Genomic DNA, 21,332 nt, shown 5'->3' with positions numbered 1-21,332 from the left:
TCTAATTACAAGCAGGGGCAGCAGTACAGACTAGGAAGAGGAGATTTTAAGGAATAGCTCCAGGTAGATGTGGGCTGCGACGACGTCGGAAGAATTAACATTTGTATTTCTGTGTTTTTACTGCTATATTGCACTGAAGTTTCAGACCACATCCAATATTAATACTCAATTATGGCACTAAAATAGCATCCAAATGACCATCGAAATAAATCACGCGCTTGTGTCCACATTGTATTAGCCGCACTTGAAAATAAGAGGAATGTTTTACTGTCACCAGTTGTTGTTTATAATTCTGCATTGCTGTATAGTACTCTTCCGGTTGCTATTATTCAACTTAAATTTTACGTGCTTCAAGTCAATGATCATACCTTTTGCCACACATATGCTTGAGTGGTCCAGTAGGTGTGATTGATGTCTGTGAATCAGCGACTGCCGGTTCGAATCCCAAAATGCAATGGTAATTTTTAGACTTATACTAACAATATAAATATGTAAATCCTATTAGTCAGCAACAAAATAAAAGCATTTCCACATAAATGCATAAGATATGAAGTCTTCCCTCATTATTTTTGAAATAAAATTAGAAGGCTGAACAAGGGTTGGAAAGACTGTTATTTAATGCCTTAAAAAACTTATAATGTATATTACTGTTAAGCTTTTGGCTGATTAAAATCACCAGATTTAGATGTTTAAAAGCTGAACAAAGGTTAGCGTGGTCTATGCACAAAAAATATTCAATCTAAGGCTGAATTAAAATCGATTAACCAACACTTGTTAAGCATCAAATTGTTACCTGGGCTAATACCAACCGGTGGAAACTAATGATTTTAAATTGACTAGCCTATTGGTTCCAAGCAAATCGATTAACGTACTCCATTCTAGCCGAAATTCTAGTACTACACTATGTTTGTTATGATTTGCTATGAAAATTTGATAGATAAAATGAGGGGTTCGTGGATTTTCCTATGTTTCGAGGGGTGTATCGATTAGCTTGGAACCAAAGATAGTACCAGAGCTGAGCCAAAAAGTTGAGCACGTTTCTTCGGGACCTTCTGGTCTTCGAGTTATTTCTATGCTAATACCCCGTACACACTATGGCTTGTATAATGTAATATAGGCTGTCTTTGTAGTGATTTATTTTCCAGTCGTCTAATTTTTGATCTGAGCTGATTTACTAAAGTTGTTCCTGCACTTGTGGGAGAGCGAGTGCTTTTCCTTCCGTCGTTAACTCTTGCCAATTGATATCACCAGCGTAGCGAATTTGTCTGATGCTAACATATTTAGTATAACATAAATACCAGGCTCGTTCAAAATGTATACCTTTTACGGTTCGCCGATGGTAGAGTGATTTTTTGCGCAGAATTTTGTGTCACGTGTAGTAAACATGGCCCAGTCTGTCTTGATGAATCGAGTTTCTGATCAGTGGAATCTAGAAGCTTGACGCTTTGATTTGATGACTCCGTTATCGTCGAAAGGGGGGGGGGGAGGGGTTCTTGGAACGAGTTTTCACGAGATTAGGTGATATTACAACCTTCTGATTCACGCAGTCAATGCAACTGTTGAAGTTTCAATTGTTTGATTCGATACAAAAAAATCACTTCATAGTAGTAAGAAAATCAAATACCTTTCAACATAACTCAAACATTCGAATATTGTGGGGACTGTGTGGAGATAACAGTACGATTCGCTACTGAAGTGGTTTGAACAAATGCGTTCCGTGTTGAAATTTATAGAGCTCACATCGATGGTCCTATTCCCGCATTCACTATACGCTGTAGCCAATAAAACCTCTGGGAAGCATCCTTGGAGAATCGATGCTTTGATATGCCGCTGGATGATGCAGCTTTATAAAAACGATTTCTGAAACTTACTTCACAAAACATTTCATCTTTAATACTTATCAACATGAAAATCTAGGAATGTTATGACAGGGAAGTCATGAATGGTCCTTTAGATTGATACGTTTTCTCATTTTTATGCTGGCTACGTAAATATGTCGGCGTTCCAGGTCCTTGATGTGCTCAGATTTTCTCCGAAAATATTACTAAATTTATTATTTATAGCTGGTGGATTTCAAAATCTTTGCATTCATTTATCTCCGTAAATACGACTCTAATCTTCAGTTCAGATGTTCGAAAATTTTATACCTGGACTTGCCTCGGATATATGACCATTCTTTTCGGCTAGTTGGATCAAACATCTATAAACCAATTTATCTTTGACCGTTTGATTTTGTGATCGTGATCAATTTCCGTCTTTTATTTAATCTCTATTACCAATTACACCAATTATAAAAACATGCTTACGTTCTATTTATTTCATTTTATTCCAATTAAGATCTTCAGAATCCAACTAAATTTTAATATTTATTAAATCTTCACTAGCTCAACTTCACTCAACTCTAGTTACATACCTGTCAACGCTTAGCAGCTGAGTAAACTAAATCAATTTATACTTATTTTTATTTATCCAGCATTGTAGACAACCTGTCCGTCCGTTTATTTTAGCATAGGGCTCCACAGTACCTGATGGCCATTTTTATTATTTAATATTTAAGCAATAAAACGTAATAATTTCAGAGATCTCAGTAACATTTGTGAGTACTCGGCTATGAAAATCTCTGCAAAACAGAAGTGGCAACACACTTGGTCGATTTTATGAGGGTACGACGAAACGGAGTGTAGTACGACAAAGTGTGGCGAAACCCTATCCAAAGCTTCAGAAGAAAAGCAATCGTATTGAGTGCACTCGAATGCGATTCTCAACGAATAGCTAGTCTCTTAAGTCCTCTTGTGTTGAGCAGCCATTACCTCTGTACATGAGTAAAGTTTCTGGTGTCCTATAATTAATAATCATTACTCCAACATTTGCAAGGAGACTAATTTCTGAACACCTCTTAATCAGATTCTTCACTACCATGGAAGGAATCCAACTGCTCTTTTACCTTCTGCTCTTGGTGTCAACAATAGTTGCCGAAGAAAATTGTCCGATTTCCAACGACGAACTCTCAAAGATTGGCGAAATTCTGACTCATATAGATAAACCCATTTACAAGGAAGAACAAGACGTTCATAGCAATAGTGATGAATGTGCCCACCTGCTCAATAGCATTCACATACAGCTGAGGCGGTTGACTCAAAAATACAAGCTAATGAATAAGGGTTACGTGAAGGTCGAAGAGTTTCAAAAGATGGCCCAGGAATACGATAGGCAACTGTTGGAGTTGAACAAAGAACTGGATCAGTTTAAAAAACAGGCCCAGGGTAGTGCAGAAAATCGAGTGAACGAGCTTAAAAAAAATATCAAAACTTTGGAACAAAACGTGAACAAGCTGAACAAGGATATCAAAGGAGTGACGGCAGAGTACGAAAAAGTGCAGAAGACTTTATGCATAACGTATCTTGAATCGAACCAAATCAGCAAGGCCAAGGACAAGGTAAAAAAAGTGAATTCCAAGTATTTGATTGAAATCATCCAACAATTTTTGAGCATCAGAAACGGCAGTGTGCTGCCAGTAATTGATTTCTCTTCGGCAATTCCGGATCTGGATGACCGTGGCGAAGCATACAAAACGATCTACAGTTTTATTGAATCTAAAAATAGATTAGGAGCAGACGATTCGCTCTTACTGGAAGCAGAAATTCAGAAAATGAATGCAACATTAGAACCGGGATCGAAAATCACCGATGATAGGAAAAACGAAATTCAATCAGTGTTGCAGAACTTGTCAATTTATTCTGAGAAAACATTCATCAAATGGACTGGGGATTTAAACCAATCGATAAACTTGGCAGTTATCAAGAACGCAGTGGACCGTTTATTTCTCACGCAAATGAAAAATCTTGGCGAAAAGATTGGATTTAGAAAGGATTTCAACAGTGTAAGGAATCTTCTCAAACTGCTGGCGTTGTCGAACAATCGTTACAAGATCGCAGCCTACAGGACGTTGATTGATAAGAAAGTTGGGCATGCTTTCGGTATGATCTGGTTTGATATGATATCGATGGACTACGCCGAATTGAAGGCGGATCCTCATGTTTCGGGACTGTTCAATGAAACGTACGACCTACTTCCAGACAGCCTGAAGAAGCTTAGTTCGTGTAAGGACAATGTTAACATCTATCACAGCCAGGAACAAAAACCTGATCAATGCATTGTGACAACTCAGAACACGGTTGAGGTAAAACATCCAAAGCTTAAAACCACTTTGGGACGCTTAAATCAAGTGATTGCTCGGTCCACTGGGTGTACACGCTTTCGACTGGAGTTTACCAACGATAAAGCATCGGTGAGAATTGTCAGTGCGGAAGGAAATGCTCTCACCAACATTAACACGGCTGTACCAGGAAACGTTTGGTTTAGCCAAGTAGGAGCTCCGTATATCAATATGAATGGAGCGAAGCTTGCTAGCAGCCAGGACTGGATTTTGGAGGCGAACCATAACAACGACACGATCAAAATCGAATCGGAGTTCAATGCCTATCAGATGGGAAAATCGATTGATCATTTGCTGCTCAACAGCACCGGACAAGTCCCTTTCGTCGTGATTGGAAGGTATGGATTTTTGGGACTGAAGATGAATGGCGTTCAACAGCTTGTTGAGTGGAAATTCGATTGTGCTGCACAATAGAGCGTGGAATAAAAATTGCAAGTAGTTTGGGATGTTTGTTTTTATTGGCATTGGACGTGGGTTTCCCAATAAGAATACCTAGATCAGAGCCTCTGGCATAAACATGAAATTTGACGTCCAGGTTTGAGGGCGGGAAATGGTTCCAGAATTTGTGACTGTACCTGTAAAAATATGGGCAATTGCGTGATACTTTCAAGGCTCATGATATTTTTTATACGGATTTCTAAGAAGGGAGCTCTGGGAAGAACGTTAGAGAAACATCCAGTGAAATTCAGTTTCAAGGCAATCCTGAGGAACTTTAGTTTCCATGCAGAATACCATTTTACATTTTTGGTCGCAGTGCATTTATGTTCCAAACAGAGGAAAACAAAAGAGGATGCCATGGTAGTTATGAGTAGAATTGTATGGTAATTAGGAAAAGGATTCAAAGGAAACGTTAATGAAAATTAATAGCAATTATTGAGGTTAATTCTTGGAAAATTTTGCAAGAAATGTCTAAAGATTATTTCACGATAACATAAATATTTTCATGGGAACTGTTACAGAATAGAAGGAAAGAAGGATTACAATTAAATCTGATAATAATTCCAGCAGAACTTAGAATGCAATCCAAGAGAATTCTGACTTGAATGCCAAATAATTTTAAAAAGAAATCTATAAAAAAAATTGTGAGGAGAACTGCTAGTGAATTCTTTGGAAAAATTCAAAGGGTATTCTGAAGTGAATTCAACGAAAATTCTGAAAGGTGATAACTTCATTGGTAGAAAGGTATTTTTAAAGAAAATTTCAAGGGAATTGGTTTTTCAAAAAACACTAAAAATTTTGAGGAATATGTCAATATTCCGATGAGTATTCCAAGGATATTCCGGTGATAATTTTTAGAAAACTAAAAAGAGGATTCCAAGAAATTTATGGGGTTTATTTCACTGAGTCAAAGGGAATCCTTACCATAATCAAAAAGATTATTTTGGGTAGAATTCAACGGCCGTGTTGCCACCAGAGATGCCAGATATACAGACATGTCTGTGAATGTACAGACTTTAATTTTTTTCACAGACATTTTTTTCGTTACAGACATTTACAGACTTTTTAGTTTCTTCACAGATATTTACAGACTTTTGTAATCAAGTGAAAATTTTAAAATTTGGTTACACTGTTTTACATCTTTAATCAAATTACACGTGCGATGCATTTTGCAACACGCATTAGAATTTCACACGTTTTCACCACACGAACGAGCTGTCACTTTTATAGAGATTAGTGGCGTTTAACGTACACAAACTAGCGAGTGCATTGTCGTGTAAAGTTGATTATTATTTTCCTGCAGTTTTAGTGCTGAACGAAACAGCCATTTTCGATGTTTTTTTTTACATGAATAAGAGTCGTAACAATGTGGAAAAACAATCGAGAAAAATCAAAGGGAACCCGAGAGGAAACCCCATAACGAACTTTTTCAAACGATCGGGTAAGCTATTAGTTAAGGAAAATCAATATGAATACTTGCACTAACCATTATGTTGAGTTGCATGCAGTGCGCAAAACAGTCAGGTTCATTGAGTCATTTTGATATGAATATGAACTGCCATCTGCCTCATCATTCACTGCCTCGTGAGAGTCTGAATGAATGAGAGGTAAACGAGTCACTGACAGCCGAGTACTCAATCAGTAGCTCAGTCAACACGTTTATTCTGCCGTGATCATTGGCGTAGCTAGACAATTTATCTGGAGGGGGCCTAGATAATTCTGGAGGAGGCCTGGCCCCCCTGGCACCCCCATTAGCTACGCCAATGGCCGTGATGATACCCAATATTTGTTTTAAATGACTGAGCGTACATTTTCTATGGAAAAATGACTCACTTACATGCTGTGTGAGCGAAGGCAAGCGGTGTGCGTCGCCTGCTCGTGAGTGACTGAATGTTTTTGTTGGCTCTTTCATTGCCTCGTCCTTTACCGTTTGGTACAAACGGTCTGCACAGAGCAATGGATTGAATAGTGCAGTGCTTTCACACTCAGCCTAGACAGTCAATAATTTTACGCTCTGGTTCCATGTGATTTGAGGTATCGTACGATGCATTTTGGCGCATGTTAAAATCTGTCCACTTCCCGAGGGATCCATTAAAAGAGGCCATTGTTATCATTGGGTCTGAATATGTCCACGATTGATCTTATAGTAAAATTCTAATGTGATTTAGGTGTCGCATGATGATTTTTTGATAAATCAATCTTTTATCAGTGGAATCTGGAATTCACAGTTTTGTTCATATTTTCGGAACAATAATTCCGATCGGGAAAAACAAATCAATAGCAATCTATTGGGATCTGAAACACATCTTCTGGACCTTGTTCCACTCAAATTGGTCAAGCCATCTCTGCGAAAATTGAGTGAGTTACACTCATATGAACTTACATACATACATACATATATACACACATACAGCATTATTTTCCGATCCCGTTGAGATGAGTCTATTGCAATATGCCATATGTCTCTCCGGGACTTGGAACAAAATTGTGTTTTTCAAGTGATATCAAGCCTTTCGGTACAACTTGGTGAACGAGAAACGCGAAAAGGTTGGTATTATCAAAATGTGTTATATTTAGCGAAGTTTTTCTCCCCCAGGTGTGTAATTATTTTGAAAAATGTAATGAATGTGTTGCTTAATAGAGCTTATTTTAAAACTGTATATATAAAATCGTTACAACAGTGTTAGTGTTTAGCGCCAATTCATCATACTTGGCTTCGTTTTAAGGTACTCTCAATTTCTCGATGATCTTTATTTCGATATTCCTTTCTATCTGAATCGTTTCAGCGACCCTGATCAGTGCTGCAAAATCTCGACAATACACGGTGATATTGACAATTTTGCTTTGGTCACTCATTTGAGCTAACAGTCACAGTCAAAGCAAACCATGTCAATTGTCAATGACAATGCTGTCAGTAACGAACATGTGTAGATTTTTTTATTATCTAAATTTGTAACGAAATAAGATGGCTTTTGCAACAAAATTACATGGAGCCGTTAAAGTTAACAGGCATCTACGCCCTAAACTACTTGGATAACAATAATGGGACTCAGAATGCACGAAATCACATTTTTTTTTAGTAGGTGGATCTTTGTCATTGACGAAAAAAATGAATGATATTTTGCCAAAGGTTTTTTTGAGAATCAAGTCTGTCAGTGACTAGCTGATGAATAATTTTGTTAATATCACGTGAAAGTCTGTCAATGACAATGTCAAATCTCAGCACTGACCCTGATCCTGACTCATCAACAGTTTTTGAGCATGAAGTGTTTAAAATCGTATTAATAAGCTTCTAAATTGTTCATTTGAGTGTCGATTTCTCCATATTCAGGTGGTGGAAAGTTGAATCCCTCACTAAGATGTAATCGTTGCCCCACTGATGGCGTGCAAAAGGACCAGTACTAAGCATCTAACGGATTTTCACACTACATGGCATATAAGATCGACTCAAATTTAAGTTTTCTAGAAAACGTAGTAACTGAGTAAAATTTACCAAGCCTCATAAATCTTTTCAATTATGAAGTATACACTCAAAGAATAAATCACAAATCCAATGAGAATTGCTCCACAAAATCACATGAACCTTATATGTCAAATTAAATTTAAGTGATTTATCATATAGAACTCATGTGATCACATGAATGTTATGTGAAATTCAGATAGATATAATTGGATTTGTTAATGGAAAACTGCATGCTCATATTTGAAAACGAATTCCTGTAAAATCTCGTAAAGTTTTCTCAGTCTATAAGTTAACTACGTTTTCCAGAATATGAACAGTGTTGGCAAAATCATCAATCAAATAATATTTTTCCGCTCTCATACACTCCTAATCTGGGTCTGGCGGACTCGTAATGGATTTCGAACCAATTTGAACTGTCAAAATCGAACCATTTTTTACTGTTCTTATAAGAGCTCATATGGAAGAAACAGATTGGGAGTATTGTAATCTGAGTAAAACGTGTTATTATTTTTGGAAACATATTCATAGTTTTGATGAACAAACGTATTTTTGTTTTTTTTTTAAACTTATTAAAACAACTATAAACAAATAGAATACAAATAAATTAGCAAGAAAATCTTACAGCATCATAGATTTGCTACTGAATCGTCTCTTCTTCACTTTCATCTTCTGCATGTTTTTCAAACGATATGTTATAAATGAACGGATCAATTTTGCTTGAGTATCATGGCATTTAGGCAAGTTAATTGGAATTTGGAGGAGTATGGAGAACATAGCTTTTTAACATCCATTTTTTCTTCTTTTACATGCCGAATATAATATGAAAATATTTTGTTCATTGCCAGAAATTACTCATACAAATCGTGATTTATGAAAATGCTTTCTAGTCGGAAAACTTGGCAAAGCCAGTCTTAGATGGTTTTTCACAAACGCAATGTTCGTAACATTTAGAGCATGTTGCTTATTTTTTTCAATCGCTGCATGCCACATAATAGATCATGCTTTTCGGAGAATTGTTAAAATTTTCGTCACAAATATAAATTCTGAATTTCTCACCAACCGGAAGACAGAAGGCTGTTTCGTCGTTGATCCTAGAGGTTTTTTCCAAGCAGTACTCTATCAGATGAGATCGTTCATCACTCTCATATGAAGAGCCGCCAACGTGAGGCATGTATCCTGAAATTGTGATCGTACGAAGGGAGTCCCGAAACTGAACTGCGTTTGGACGTGATTGTTTTGCTCGCACTTGGGAAAACAGATTTTCAATACAGTCTTGGATAAATCGAGACGTTGGAAGAGGCTGTAGGGATAAAAAATATATTAAGAACATACACAAATATATAAAAAAAAATATGAGGCAGAAACAAACCATTGGAGTAATAACAGCTTTAGTTGCTATTATCACTGATGATTGCCATGGTTTCCAAGCTCCTTTTTCACCAACCTTCACTAGTGAAACTGAATCCGAAAAGTTTTCCAATCTTTGAATGTTTTGCTCGTACTTCCGGGAATCTGATGGGTCAAGCATATCTGAGGAATTTTCTCGGGAGTTCATGAGCGCATACCAGCGAGCAACCTGCTAGATGAACATTGCAGTCGTCAAAAGATCTTTTCGATTTTCTTGATCTGCCATAAATCTTAGGGCATTTGCTACGTCTTGATTCACATACTTAGACGAATTGACAACTTTCATTCTATCTACATTTGATACGTACAGTGAGAAATCTACATCCTCTTTCGTCAACGTATGAACAGGGTAAACTTGCATCCGAGATTTCCAAGCCACCAGTTCGGTCAAATGTGAAATATCTGCGGCATTTGTTTCCAAGTGATGATGTTGGACAAAGGAATCGTCAAAATTAACAATACGGTTGTTGATCCAACCTCGAACAACCGGTTTATAAACGTGGACAGGGTCCGGAATAAACTCAATAAATCGAGATGGATTAGCTGGATGAGGAAGAGTGTAGTTATTGGTGATGGTTTGTTTTCCAGTTTTGATTCCGAAATCTGCCCACAACCTTTTGTTACATGCTCCGCAGTCACTTGTAACGAAATGAACATTGAGCCCAATATTTTCTGCCTCATGGATAACTCTAAGAATTTCTGATTTCATCAGATCACCATTAACTAAGTCGCTTGTAGCCAACAACTTGTTTCCAACGACGACTCCACACGCCAACCAACATAAACACCAGCGCATTATTCGCAACAACAGTAGGATCTCCCAAAGTTACGTGTCCCAGATCTGTTTTAGAGATTGGGTCAAAGCGAATTACATCCTCAATAGCCATTCCATCAATGACAATTCCACAATCACGCTCGTTTTTGTCAAAACTATGAACTTTATGCTGCAAAAGTTCAAAAATTTCAGGAGAAATGCCTATAAATTAAAAATGAAATTGTATAGAATTAATTTGATTTAAGTTTCCTATAGAGAATTTTATTTTACCCGGAAGAAAGTGCAATGCCTCAAGTCGCTGGCGTAGGCTTCGGCGACTGACTAACGGGTAACCCATCTTACGTAGTTCTTCATACCCCTTACCACATGCAAACTGTAGTTTAAGGCAGCGTCCAACGGTTTCGTCGCTCCATCGTTTAGGTTTTACAACTTGCCCGGAAAGCACACGCTGTTGATCCTCCGTAAATATACGTTTTATGCCTCGGTTCCGATCTGATTCCTTTTGCAGGCGATGAATTTGAACGCATTTAGCTTGCAATTTAACTTGGGTGTTCTTCAACCGTGTGGCCCTTTTAGTCAACTTCCTGAATAATCGATTAATATGGTAAAAACGCTACCACATATGACAAACATTATAGATTACCTCTGCTTTTGTTCCTCTCGCTGCCGTAGAAGACGTACGTGCTCTTCAAGTTCAAAAATTCGTTACGCAGTGTCCATCTTATCTTCACACGTTATTGGTTCATTTGATTCTTCATTATTTTGCGTCAATGAACTAATTACAATAGAAAAGATAGGAAATGTATCATGCTCAAAAAATTAAGAAAGCATTTTGAACTTACTCGCCCAAGCCGCTGTCTGCTTTAAAATCAGATGCAGCAGTTTCCCATTCGAAATTGTCGTCGTCTGTGCGAATAGTTGGAATAGACGCCTTTTTCCGGTAAACCGCGTTTTCTCTCACTTTTTTATTTTCCAATTCGAAATTTGCACAACAGAGTCTTGCACTGTTAGGAACTGGGGTTTCCGGATCAATCTCGCAAACTTCTCTTCACCGGTGCACTTGCAGTGTAGCTGCAAAACTTTGCGTAACATCGTAGTTTAACTGCTTAGAAACTTTTATGAAAACCAAATATTATTGATACAGTAGAAAACCGGAAAATTCGACACGCGCCAATCGATTTTACTCTCAATCTGTACATAAAACATAACGTCGGACATAGTGCGCTGTATTTGTACAATGATGCGCCATAATGCACACCATATCCGACGCTTTGTTGTTGTACAGAACGAGAGTAAAATCGAAAGTCGGGTGTGGGGTATTCCGGTGTCAAACGCGACCGACAATAACAACGAACTACAACAGACTACAACTACACAGCAAAAAAATAATTTTGATATCACATCAAAGTGGATGCACTACAATCATGTCGAAAATTTCATGTAATTTTTATGACCACATTAATAAACAAATGCAGTAAAAGCAGCGTAATGTTAGTTCATGCATTGCATTAATGATAATTTTGTCCTTTTTAGCAAGTAATATTACACCATATTTTCGACATGATTGTAGTGCATCCACTTTGACGTGATATCAAAATTATTTTTTTGCTGTGTACCAATCGATATTTCAAGAGCGTCACTCACAATCTTGCACACATTTGCTTTGTTTATCAATTTGACAACCGTTCGAACAGAGTAAAGCTTGCTGGAATGCGTCTTGGATAGTGTCTGAAGCTGGCTGCGATTCGACTTCGCCAGACCCAGCTCCTAATATCACGCGTGGATCAAAATATCATGCTTGATATTGATTTTATACCCTGGATAGACTATGGCTTATATCATGTAATATAGACTGTCTTGCAATGAGCACTCATACATAGGATTTCCAGTGAAAACTAGATGTATGAGTGCTCATTGCAAGACAGCCTATATTACATGATATAAGTCATAGTCTGTCCGGGGTATTACAACCTCCTTTGATATTGCGAGACTATTCACAGCATGCAAAAATCAAGCTGAGAGTTGACTCGACACAAAAATGATTCCGTTGCACATCGTTTTTTTAGAAAGAGAAAGCGTAGTTTGCAATCTCTTTTTAATCTTCACTGATGGCACACACGAAGGGACTGCTGCAAGCCGTTATGGAAGTTTCGGTTGCATTCGGGTGTAAAGCAAAAATCATGTTAGCTTGATATTCCGAGCTCTGCGATATCACAGCTTGCAAATCAACCGCAGATGTTTGTTTGTTGATTTTTTCGTAATCGTAATTTATCTTTTTCATGAATTGCTTTCAATGTATACGGCGTAAAAGGATGCATTCTAAGCTCCAATTAGGTTCAATTCGTTAAAAGCAGGCCTTTTTTGCTCGAACAGGGCTTTGACTGACAATTGAAATTTCACATCTATCGCAGGACACCCCCCCTCCGTTCTAATCCCTAACACCCCCCCCCCCCCCCCCGTCGCACACAAAACTACTGCAAATTTTATACAACCCAATTACAGACAGTTCTGAAATTCACAGACATTTCTGAAATTCACAGACATTTTTCGCAGACTTTTGAAAAAAATATCTGACATCTCTGCCCTACACTATAAAATAACATTCACACATACGTACACTGCAAATAAAATTCACGTAATATTCACCTGACAAGGTACGTAGATATTTTCCATCGAACTTTTCAGGTGAATATTACGTGTTTTGGAATAATTTTTTTTTCAAATGTGTCACATGAAAATCAAGTGATTTTCACGTAAATTTTATCGGACGTACCGAGGGCGTCAAATTGGCTTCACTTTAAAGTTACGTGATTTTCTAGTACATGTCACTGGATTTTACAGTAATGCTTATGTGAATTTATGGTAGATTTCCTTGGTTATTTTTTTTATTAAATGCATCTTAAATAATAATCAGGCCTATTCTGCGCCGCGAGTGAGGTGAGGTCACCCGCTGTCACTAGTGAAGTCACTTTATGTGAGGTGATTTTTTAGTTGAAGTACTCGGAGAGCCACCTCACATGAGATGACTATTGTTATCTCACCTCACTCGCGGCACAGAATAGGACTCAATGCATTCTAGTAAAATGTTCTATTTGACCAAAGGCAAGCCTACAGTTTTGTTTGAATAAAAGTTAACTTCATTAGTTGGATTTTTGCTTCATTTAATTAGCGTTATAAGCTTAGTTAATCTGTATCAAACCTATTCTTAATTCTATATATTTATATAAGGACCGTTAATATGGTGCACGGTAATTGGAGGCGCACAAAATATATCTATATTAAATATGTTTACTATTGAACTTCGTTCTTTAGCCTCGTATGCCAAATAGTACTCATTATAATCGCTCGTTTCCCACAGCTGACTTACTATGTAAAATGCTCCTGCCAATGAAATAAAGTCTAAAATTTAGTATAGAAGCATTACTCCATTTCCTATCCACGTTAAGAAATTTCCAGCAATATACTTGGTTCCTTTGTATTCAATTACATTTGCAAACATAAATATGAAACCGGAGTTAAACTGCAACGGCTGTGATAGAATAATGAAGTAATGCTTAAGTCGAATGCCACTTGTATGTATGTATGTATGTATATACAATCCAACTTCCACTGTCCGGCAGTGTTTTTATGGAAGAAAAATGTTTGCAATATAATCTATCATTATTATACTGATCTCATTGCAAACAATTTTAGCCCGGAAGTTGAAAGGTGATAGCTCTGTTGAGATTCAGTAACCCATTTCAGAATGTCTGGTCACTCACGTCCATTCCGAGGTTACTTTCACTTACAACAAGCCCCGCATACACGTAGTACTGATATAAAATGTATATTGGTATTGCGTGTACACTTCCATCATCAAAGCAATTCCTGCTTTGTAGATGGCACGTATTTAGTAGGATGCATTTCATATTTTTATATCTAGTTGTAATCAGTTAGATCTCACCGCTTATGTGTTGTGTCCTCGACGTGGAAGCATCGTAGTCTAATCTGCAAATTCATCTTTCCCGGTTTTTGTCCAGGGGCAGAACGCCAATGCTTCCGGAAGTGGAGGCGTAGCACCGGAACACACTAGCACGACGCTACAGCAACACAACTATTCAAACAAAATTCTAGCCCGGGAATTTTCACAATAATTCACAATATTAAAACACTGATAAATTAATCATAATGAATCTATAAACACATGATAATAATAAAAACGAATTACTTTTTGCCTTAGTACAAGCCAAAAAGCACGCGGAAAATACGGAATTTGTGACAGCGACTGCTTAAGTCGAATGCCACTTGCATTAAAATTACCGGCAGTTCAATTTTTATTGAATATTTTGTTTGACACATCGTAATAAAACTGCAAGCTAGCTTTTTCTCCTTGCGTGTAGCAAAGATTTTTTTTCCGGATGACATTACATGAGCATATTGCATGAATCTTCTATGTATAGCTTCATAACGAAAACATATCATTTTACTGATTGGCCCTGAAATGGTAATAATTCATGGATAATGGACAATGAAGTGATGCTTAGGTTTGAGGTCCTTTTCAAAGAGTTTAATGTATAAACTATGATGATTATAAATCTGCTCGCGTAATTGATCTATTTCTACTAATGAAAATTAACGTTTGGTGTCACAAATTGACTCACTTCCGGGAATACTCTCAAGAGGCTTGGAATTTTGGTTGATATTATTTGTTGCTCGATGTGCCTTCGTTGTTGAGCAAGGCACTTATAATCGCTGCTTTCTGTATAAAAAAAACGGAAATTTTCAATGGGTCATTTATTGGTTTGTTGTAAAATCATAAAATTTAGACATTTACATTTCTGTTTCTCCAGGAAATGATAAGCTCGAAAAAGACATCATAATTCCAATTTACGTCCGGTTGTTGAAGCACTTCTGTAGGTCTTTGTATGAGCTTGTGAGGAGCTAAAATAATCCGATTCCACTCTCTACAATTAATAGTACAATGAATTACAGAATATTCAATTATTGATTAATTACACTTACGCTCAAAAACTTTAAAACGTCCGTCTGTGAATCCCAAATCACCTAACAACAACAACGAACTCACACTTCTTTCTGTCGCCATTTGAACTTACAAATATGCAACGATAATTTTCACACCAAGAGATCATGTACAATTTACGTGAATTTCACATAACATTAACCAGTATGCCACTTGACTTCGACCAGTCAATCCAATGGAATTTATTACCATGTGATTGAATTTCATATGCATTAGGTGATTCTTATTGGATTGCTATTTTTGAGAAGCTACCTGAATTTACAGGTGAAATTTACGTTCCTAATTGCTTCAGTGTAAAGATAGAGATTTAAAAAAAAAAATCCGAACATAAAGATACTCATTAGAGTGATGCAAATTTTGAAATTTTCGCTCCACAATACTTAAACGATTCCAAATCGGATCCTGACTAACCTCTCAAAATTTGAACCCATTTGGTGAGAAACTGAGATGGCACAAACCATTTGAAGTTTGTATGGGAATTACTATGGTAAAACCAAGATTTTTGTTCACGTCTATCTAATAATTCACCATATCGGTCTGCTTCAAAAGCTTTCAACTTTACTTGTAGGAAATTTTCCCAGCTACAATTTTGCTCACGACCACTTTTTGATTAAATGCAAGGATCGAAAGTTATCAATGGCTCAATGCACTAATGTCTTATGATCATGCTCAATCAACTGCACAGCAGGCAACATTGGTGTTTCTGGGGCGTTGAATAGGACGCAAAAATTATGGCTACTATGTCACACTGCAAAATACAGTGTTGCCTACAGAGCAGCTGCTTGATCATGTAATAAGTTTACCAATCTCTTAAATAATTAATAACTATTTCCTGTCTCGTTTTACATAGAAACGATCTTCAGCAAAGTTGTAGCTGAGAAAATTTTCTATAAGAATAGCTATCGAGCTGTATTGCAGCTCAATATGGAAAAAGACTAGAAGGCAATGAACAAAAAGTTGAGATTTCCCATAGTAATTTACATGTAAACTTCAAATGATTTGTGCGAAGTCTGTTTCTAACCAAATGAGTTGTAACTTTTGGAGGCTAATCACGACCCGATTTGAAACCATTTAAGCACTGTGGAGCGAAAAAGTCAAATTTTGCATCAGTCTAATACTCATCTTCCTTACATCGACCAGCAAGCTTCACACGTTAAATACCTACAACTGATGCCAAAAATAAACCATGATTTCTATGCAAATACAGTAAACACCCAATTTTGGCAGCCCTTTTTTTGAAAAACTATTCAAATTTTCTACGAAAGCCATGCGTTTTTTTTTCAGGGGTCTGATTTCACTAAAGTATGCCTTAAATATCCATCTTACAGATGATTGAGAAATATTTGGAATTACCATTATGTGAAATTATTGAAAGCGTATTGAAAGTCTGATACTGACGAAATTGGATCATTACTGTATTCAAAATACAAACGCAGTCAACTCACCGCCCAATATGCTAATCTGCTATCTCCAACAAAATTACAGCTGTTAACTACGTCAAATTCAGATGTCACAACGTTGCACACTTCTCTTTCCACATCTTTTTTTAATGGTACCTCAAAGACAACACAAAAATGAAACACAAACTCAACACAATCCTCAACCCTTATTTTCAACGAAATCCACAGGAGAGACAGGTTAAACATTTCCAGCTGACCTCCATCATAAGTGCCATTAGGAGAGCAAACCTGGCTGCATGCATAATCAAAGCCGAGTATAATTCCGACACCCCTCTCCATCCCACCTCTCTTGAGTATTCCAACAAAAGAATCGACTCCCGTCAGTGTCATATCGTTTCGTTTTCAACCCGACCCTCAACCCGCACAGAGGCAGACGAGCTTACAGGAGTTACACAGAACATGCGGGGATGAAGCGTTCGTTTATCCTGATAAGGTATTTTTAATTAATCCTTTTGCTCATCTCACGTGCGCTGCCTCGTATATTTTTTTTGCTGCAACTCTCTCCAACAGGTTTTTTTCGTCCAACCTTCGCCGCCCCCTTCCCCACCCATACCGTCGATACAAACACTCGCATTGGTACTCATCATGTAGCTTCTGCGTCTAAACCGCACCTACCCACCCACGCCAGCGATGAATGAACGAGAACAGGTGCTTCTTGGAAGTTGTTGCGGGTGGCTGTTGGAACCCACCCGAACGAAGGCAAAAAGTATCAGTATCAAAATCCCGAGTAAAATCCAATTATTTTTGCAAAAATGAAATTACAGAGCAAACGACGCTCTCCTGACGCTACTGCTGCTGGTGGATCTGCTGCTACGGCTTGCTCCTGGGGTTGAAGAGGTTCAATTCCAACCCCTGCTACTGTTACCGATGATGCTGCTTAACTGGCTGGCCCTTGGAATGATCGTACCAAGAAGGAGGACCTGATTGAAGCCATTCCCTGGGTTAGAGGAGAGGTCAAAATGGGGCGCAAAACGAGCGGTGAAAAATAATTCCCACAAAAGATCTTTAAATTAAAATGGATATGGATACTGTGTGGGTTTGCATGCCACCAACCCAAGCTAACACAAGCCTTCCTCACATTGGGCCAGAGAAAAAATCCGAAGCTGGCGAAAGGATCCAAGGATTCTGCATTCTAATTATTCCGTGTGTGTGTGTGTGTGTGTGTGCGGCTACATGCTTTCTCCCTCGATGCGCCTTATTCCACCTGTGGAATATCCATTCATTGGGAATGAGCATACTGTGGGGAACATGCTCACGTAATTCTCATGCCGTAAGAATGGGAATCTGAAGGGGTATGAAAATGTCAGGAAAATGGTGCCCACTTTCTTTTGATGCGTTGCTCGAATATAATTTGCACATTCACGCTAATAAAATCCCTTCCCCTTGGACTGAGATACACACATTAATGGGAACGCACAAGAGCAGGTGTGGATGTATTCTAATTTGATGGCAGGTTGATGTGAAGAAATGTTGATTGAAGCAAGCTTTCCGGCCTCGTCGTATATTAAATTACTACTATTAATTATTTTTAATTAAACACGGTTCTTCTCATCTGCATTGGAACATTGCTGGCTTTGTAAGCTTCAATGTTGCTGGAAGCTTCAATGGAACCAGAATGGAAAATTATACGTACGGCACTAAACGAAATTCATATATAGGGGAAATGGATGTAATGTCGGCCTAAATGCCCCTAATTTGGGCCCATGCATAAATTCAGCAATTGACTAAATTTTCAATAGCGACTAAAAATATCCATTAGTACCGTCCCAATGACGCGTTAATCTAGATAAAATTGATGAATAGCAGATTTAGATCCACAGGCCAATATTAGAGCCATTTCCCCTAATTTGATTCAATATTAGCAGTAAATCCACCTGATGAGGAGCGTAGAGAAGTTTGAAAAATGCTTCAAGTTAATGGAAAGTTGCAATCGATACCTTAAAAGTTGCAATAAAAATTGTTTGGCCTAAAAAATAGAAAGATAACTCAGTTAGTTTTTAAAACAGGTTGCTTCTTTTTTCTCTTTGTAACCTATTTCATTGCATTTTGATTTCAGATAAATAAATAACTCGAAAAATATTAGAGATAGCGTATTGATGTTCCCTAAACATTTTCTTGTGAGCTCTATTTGCGTTGATTGCAAAAGTGTCCCAAACGCCATATTCTACCAGTAACGTAAATCGGTAGCTTAATATTTTTAATTCAATAGATAGAGACATTAAATGTGCTACAAAGTTGTGGAATATAATAAAAATGAAAACTTCTTAGAGCATCTTTTTCGTTTATCTCTTCCATATTTGGAGATATAAGCCATTTAAGAAAACAAAAGCCAAAAATCAGTTTTTCTGTCATATTTTTTTCAAACATCACTTTTTTGGCCTACTATGTTCAAAGCGATTGTAGTTTTTATTAAAATACACTTTTTCTTCAAAGACACTACACCAGTACAAGTCTTCTGACAAAAGTTATCGTCAGTTTGGTAGTCTTTTAGCCCAAACTTTCAAGCGTAACATTTCAAAATGGCGCAAGTACAACCGATAGTGTTTCATATCACTTTAAAAAGCTTATCAAGAAGTTCATTGAAACAACATTTGGTAATTTTTGTTTTTTTTTTAAAATTAAATCCGCTTTGAAAATGAGGGTTTTTATTCCATAAATCTACATTGTTTGGATTTCCTTCGAGTAGTAAAGAACCAGATAGATGATTTATAGTAAAAAAATATATTTATAACTACTGAATAAACCAAAAACCAAAAACAAAATAAAATAAAGCTAGTTTTCAAAAATTAACTGCTTGGCTTTACCTGGTAGTGCAGGATTGCCCAAAGACAAAGATGCACTATTGGTTAATGTTGAATAGAACCGTAATATGAACCTTTGTTGTTGAATTTTCGGAAGTGGAACTCGTGATATCTCCGGCTGCATTTATTCCTCGTCTCCTGAACCTCTTCGTTGCACATTCCAATTGGAAACACCGTGTATTTAATAATGCCAGCCCCATGGACTAGCAAACTTGTGCACTGTTGGAAACAATGCATACTAATCGTATAAGACTCTAGTCTCTTCAGCATAAATTTCAAAAGAAATAATTAATATTCGACTTACAGTTATTTACAGTAAGCAGAATATGAAATCGCTCCAACATTTGTTTTTTTTTTAGTTCTTTACTAAGGAGATTTTTAGCCTATGGCTAGTTCATCTCCGGAGAAAGGTGAGGGCTCAGAGTGATTAACCTCTAAATACATGGTATATTAACATTTTGTAAATAACTTTGGTTGCTGGCTCTTCAACTTATATGAAAAAAAAAAACAATATATAAAATAATGAAACAGAGGAACAACAGAAAACAAAATGATTTAAGACAAGCTACAAACGATTAATCCAAGCAAAACAGAGCTCAGCTGGCATGGGTCCAATAGGGGAAATCCATTCAGCTGAGATGTCCTGACGGCCGAAAGAAATTCCTGCTATACCAAGTGGTAGATTTTGGCTTCTTTTAAGAAGGTCACAGGAAGTTAGCAAGAGTGACTCCCGAAGATTTTGGAACTCCGGGCAGTTGCACAGGATGTGTTCGACGGTGTAGGGTACCCCACCGGGTACTGCGTAACGGCAGGCCACCATAGTTATAGTAGAGTTTGGTGTGCCCGGTTTGAAGCCGCGAAATCACGCGTTGATCCCTCAGGTTGTCCAGTTCACACTATGGTTCAGTTGACACTTTGACTTTGCGGATGAAGGCAGTTCTGTTGCGGAACCACTTGGCTTCCCATGCCGCTCGAATGCTCCGCATCATCCACCGTCTGACGTCTTGTAGGGGTACCTTGTTGGTGAGTCTGGGACCCGATGTCCCGGCTCCAGCAAGGTGATCAGTTACCTGGCAGTCCGCAGTGTCCAGGAATCCATGTGTACACGGTGTTCGGTGGGGCGTACTTGATAATCGCCTGGATCCATGGGTGTTTTGGTGCTTCCGAGGTGATCGCTTGAACGACGCTGTGTGAGTCGGTTAATATAAGTATCGGTTTGTTGGCTGGCGTCGTAGCGGCACGGAAGTTCGCTGCAGCCTCGGCCGAGAAAACCGAGCATTGTGGAGGAAGACTGCTGCTTTCAGCAATACCGTCTCCAAAAATCCCGATACCTACTCCGTTTATCGATCGGGAGCCGTCGGTGTACCGATGTACGTGGTCGGCATAGTTGGACCCAAGGAACTCGGCGACCGATCTGCGCAAAATCATGGATGCATCCCCTGCTTTGAAGCGGTTCTTGATCCGATTGTTCAATTGGATTCGTCAAGAGTGCCAACTTTTCTCTCCATGCCAATGGACTTTGGCCACTGGGGGGAGGTCGATGTCGGCGGCGCGGTGCGGAGGACTCTGTTCCCCTCGTCGAGGACACCAGGCACGAATTATATACCGCAGGCATCGGTTGATGAAGACTTGCGGCTTTTGAGTGTTCTCCGCTGATACACACCACATCTCGCTGGCTTATAACAACACAGACTTCACGTTCGAGTTGAAAATTCGGATTTTGGTGCGTTGACTTATCTGGTGGATCTCCAT

At 38.1% G+C, this 21,332-nt stretch overlaps 1 protein-coding gene across 2 annotated transcripts; it reads left to right on the top strand.

The window, feature by feature from the left end:
- The first annotated feature begins 2,787 nt into the window (after window positions 1-2,787).
- LOC135702657 (uncharacterized) lies at window positions 2,788-4,660 on the top strand. 2 transcript variants are annotated; one of them, XM_065223689.1, is made up of 2 exons: window positions 2,788-2,822; window positions 2,905-4,660. In XM_065223689.1, exon 2 carries the CDS (start codon window positions 2,918-2,920, stop codon window positions 4,628-4,630), a length of 1,713 nt encoding a protein of 570 aa, XP_065079761.1. In that variant the 5' UTR covers window positions 2,788-2,822; window positions 2,905-2,917; the 3' UTR covers window positions 4,631-4,660. The 2 variants fall into 2 exon arrangements, with proteins under 2 accessions (XP_065079761.1, XP_065079762.1); XM_065223690.1 differs by having other exon boundaries at window positions 2,818-2,834.
- The last annotated feature ends 16,672 nt before the right edge of the window (window positions 4,661-21,332 follow it).

This window comes from Ochlerotatus camptorhynchus, unplaced genomic scaffold (genome assembly GCF_037179485.1).
Source record: "Ochlerotatus camptorhynchus isolate MF236.1 unplaced genomic scaffold, CSIRO-AGI_Acam_v1.1 ptg000196l, whole genome shotgun sequence".
NCBI classification, from domain to species: Eukaryota; Metazoa; Arthropoda; class Insecta; order Diptera; family Culicidae; genus Ochlerotatus; species Ochlerotatus camptorhynchus.
Note: the sequence above shows the minus strand (reverse complement) of the source record. Positions and strands in the feature narration are given on the sequence as shown.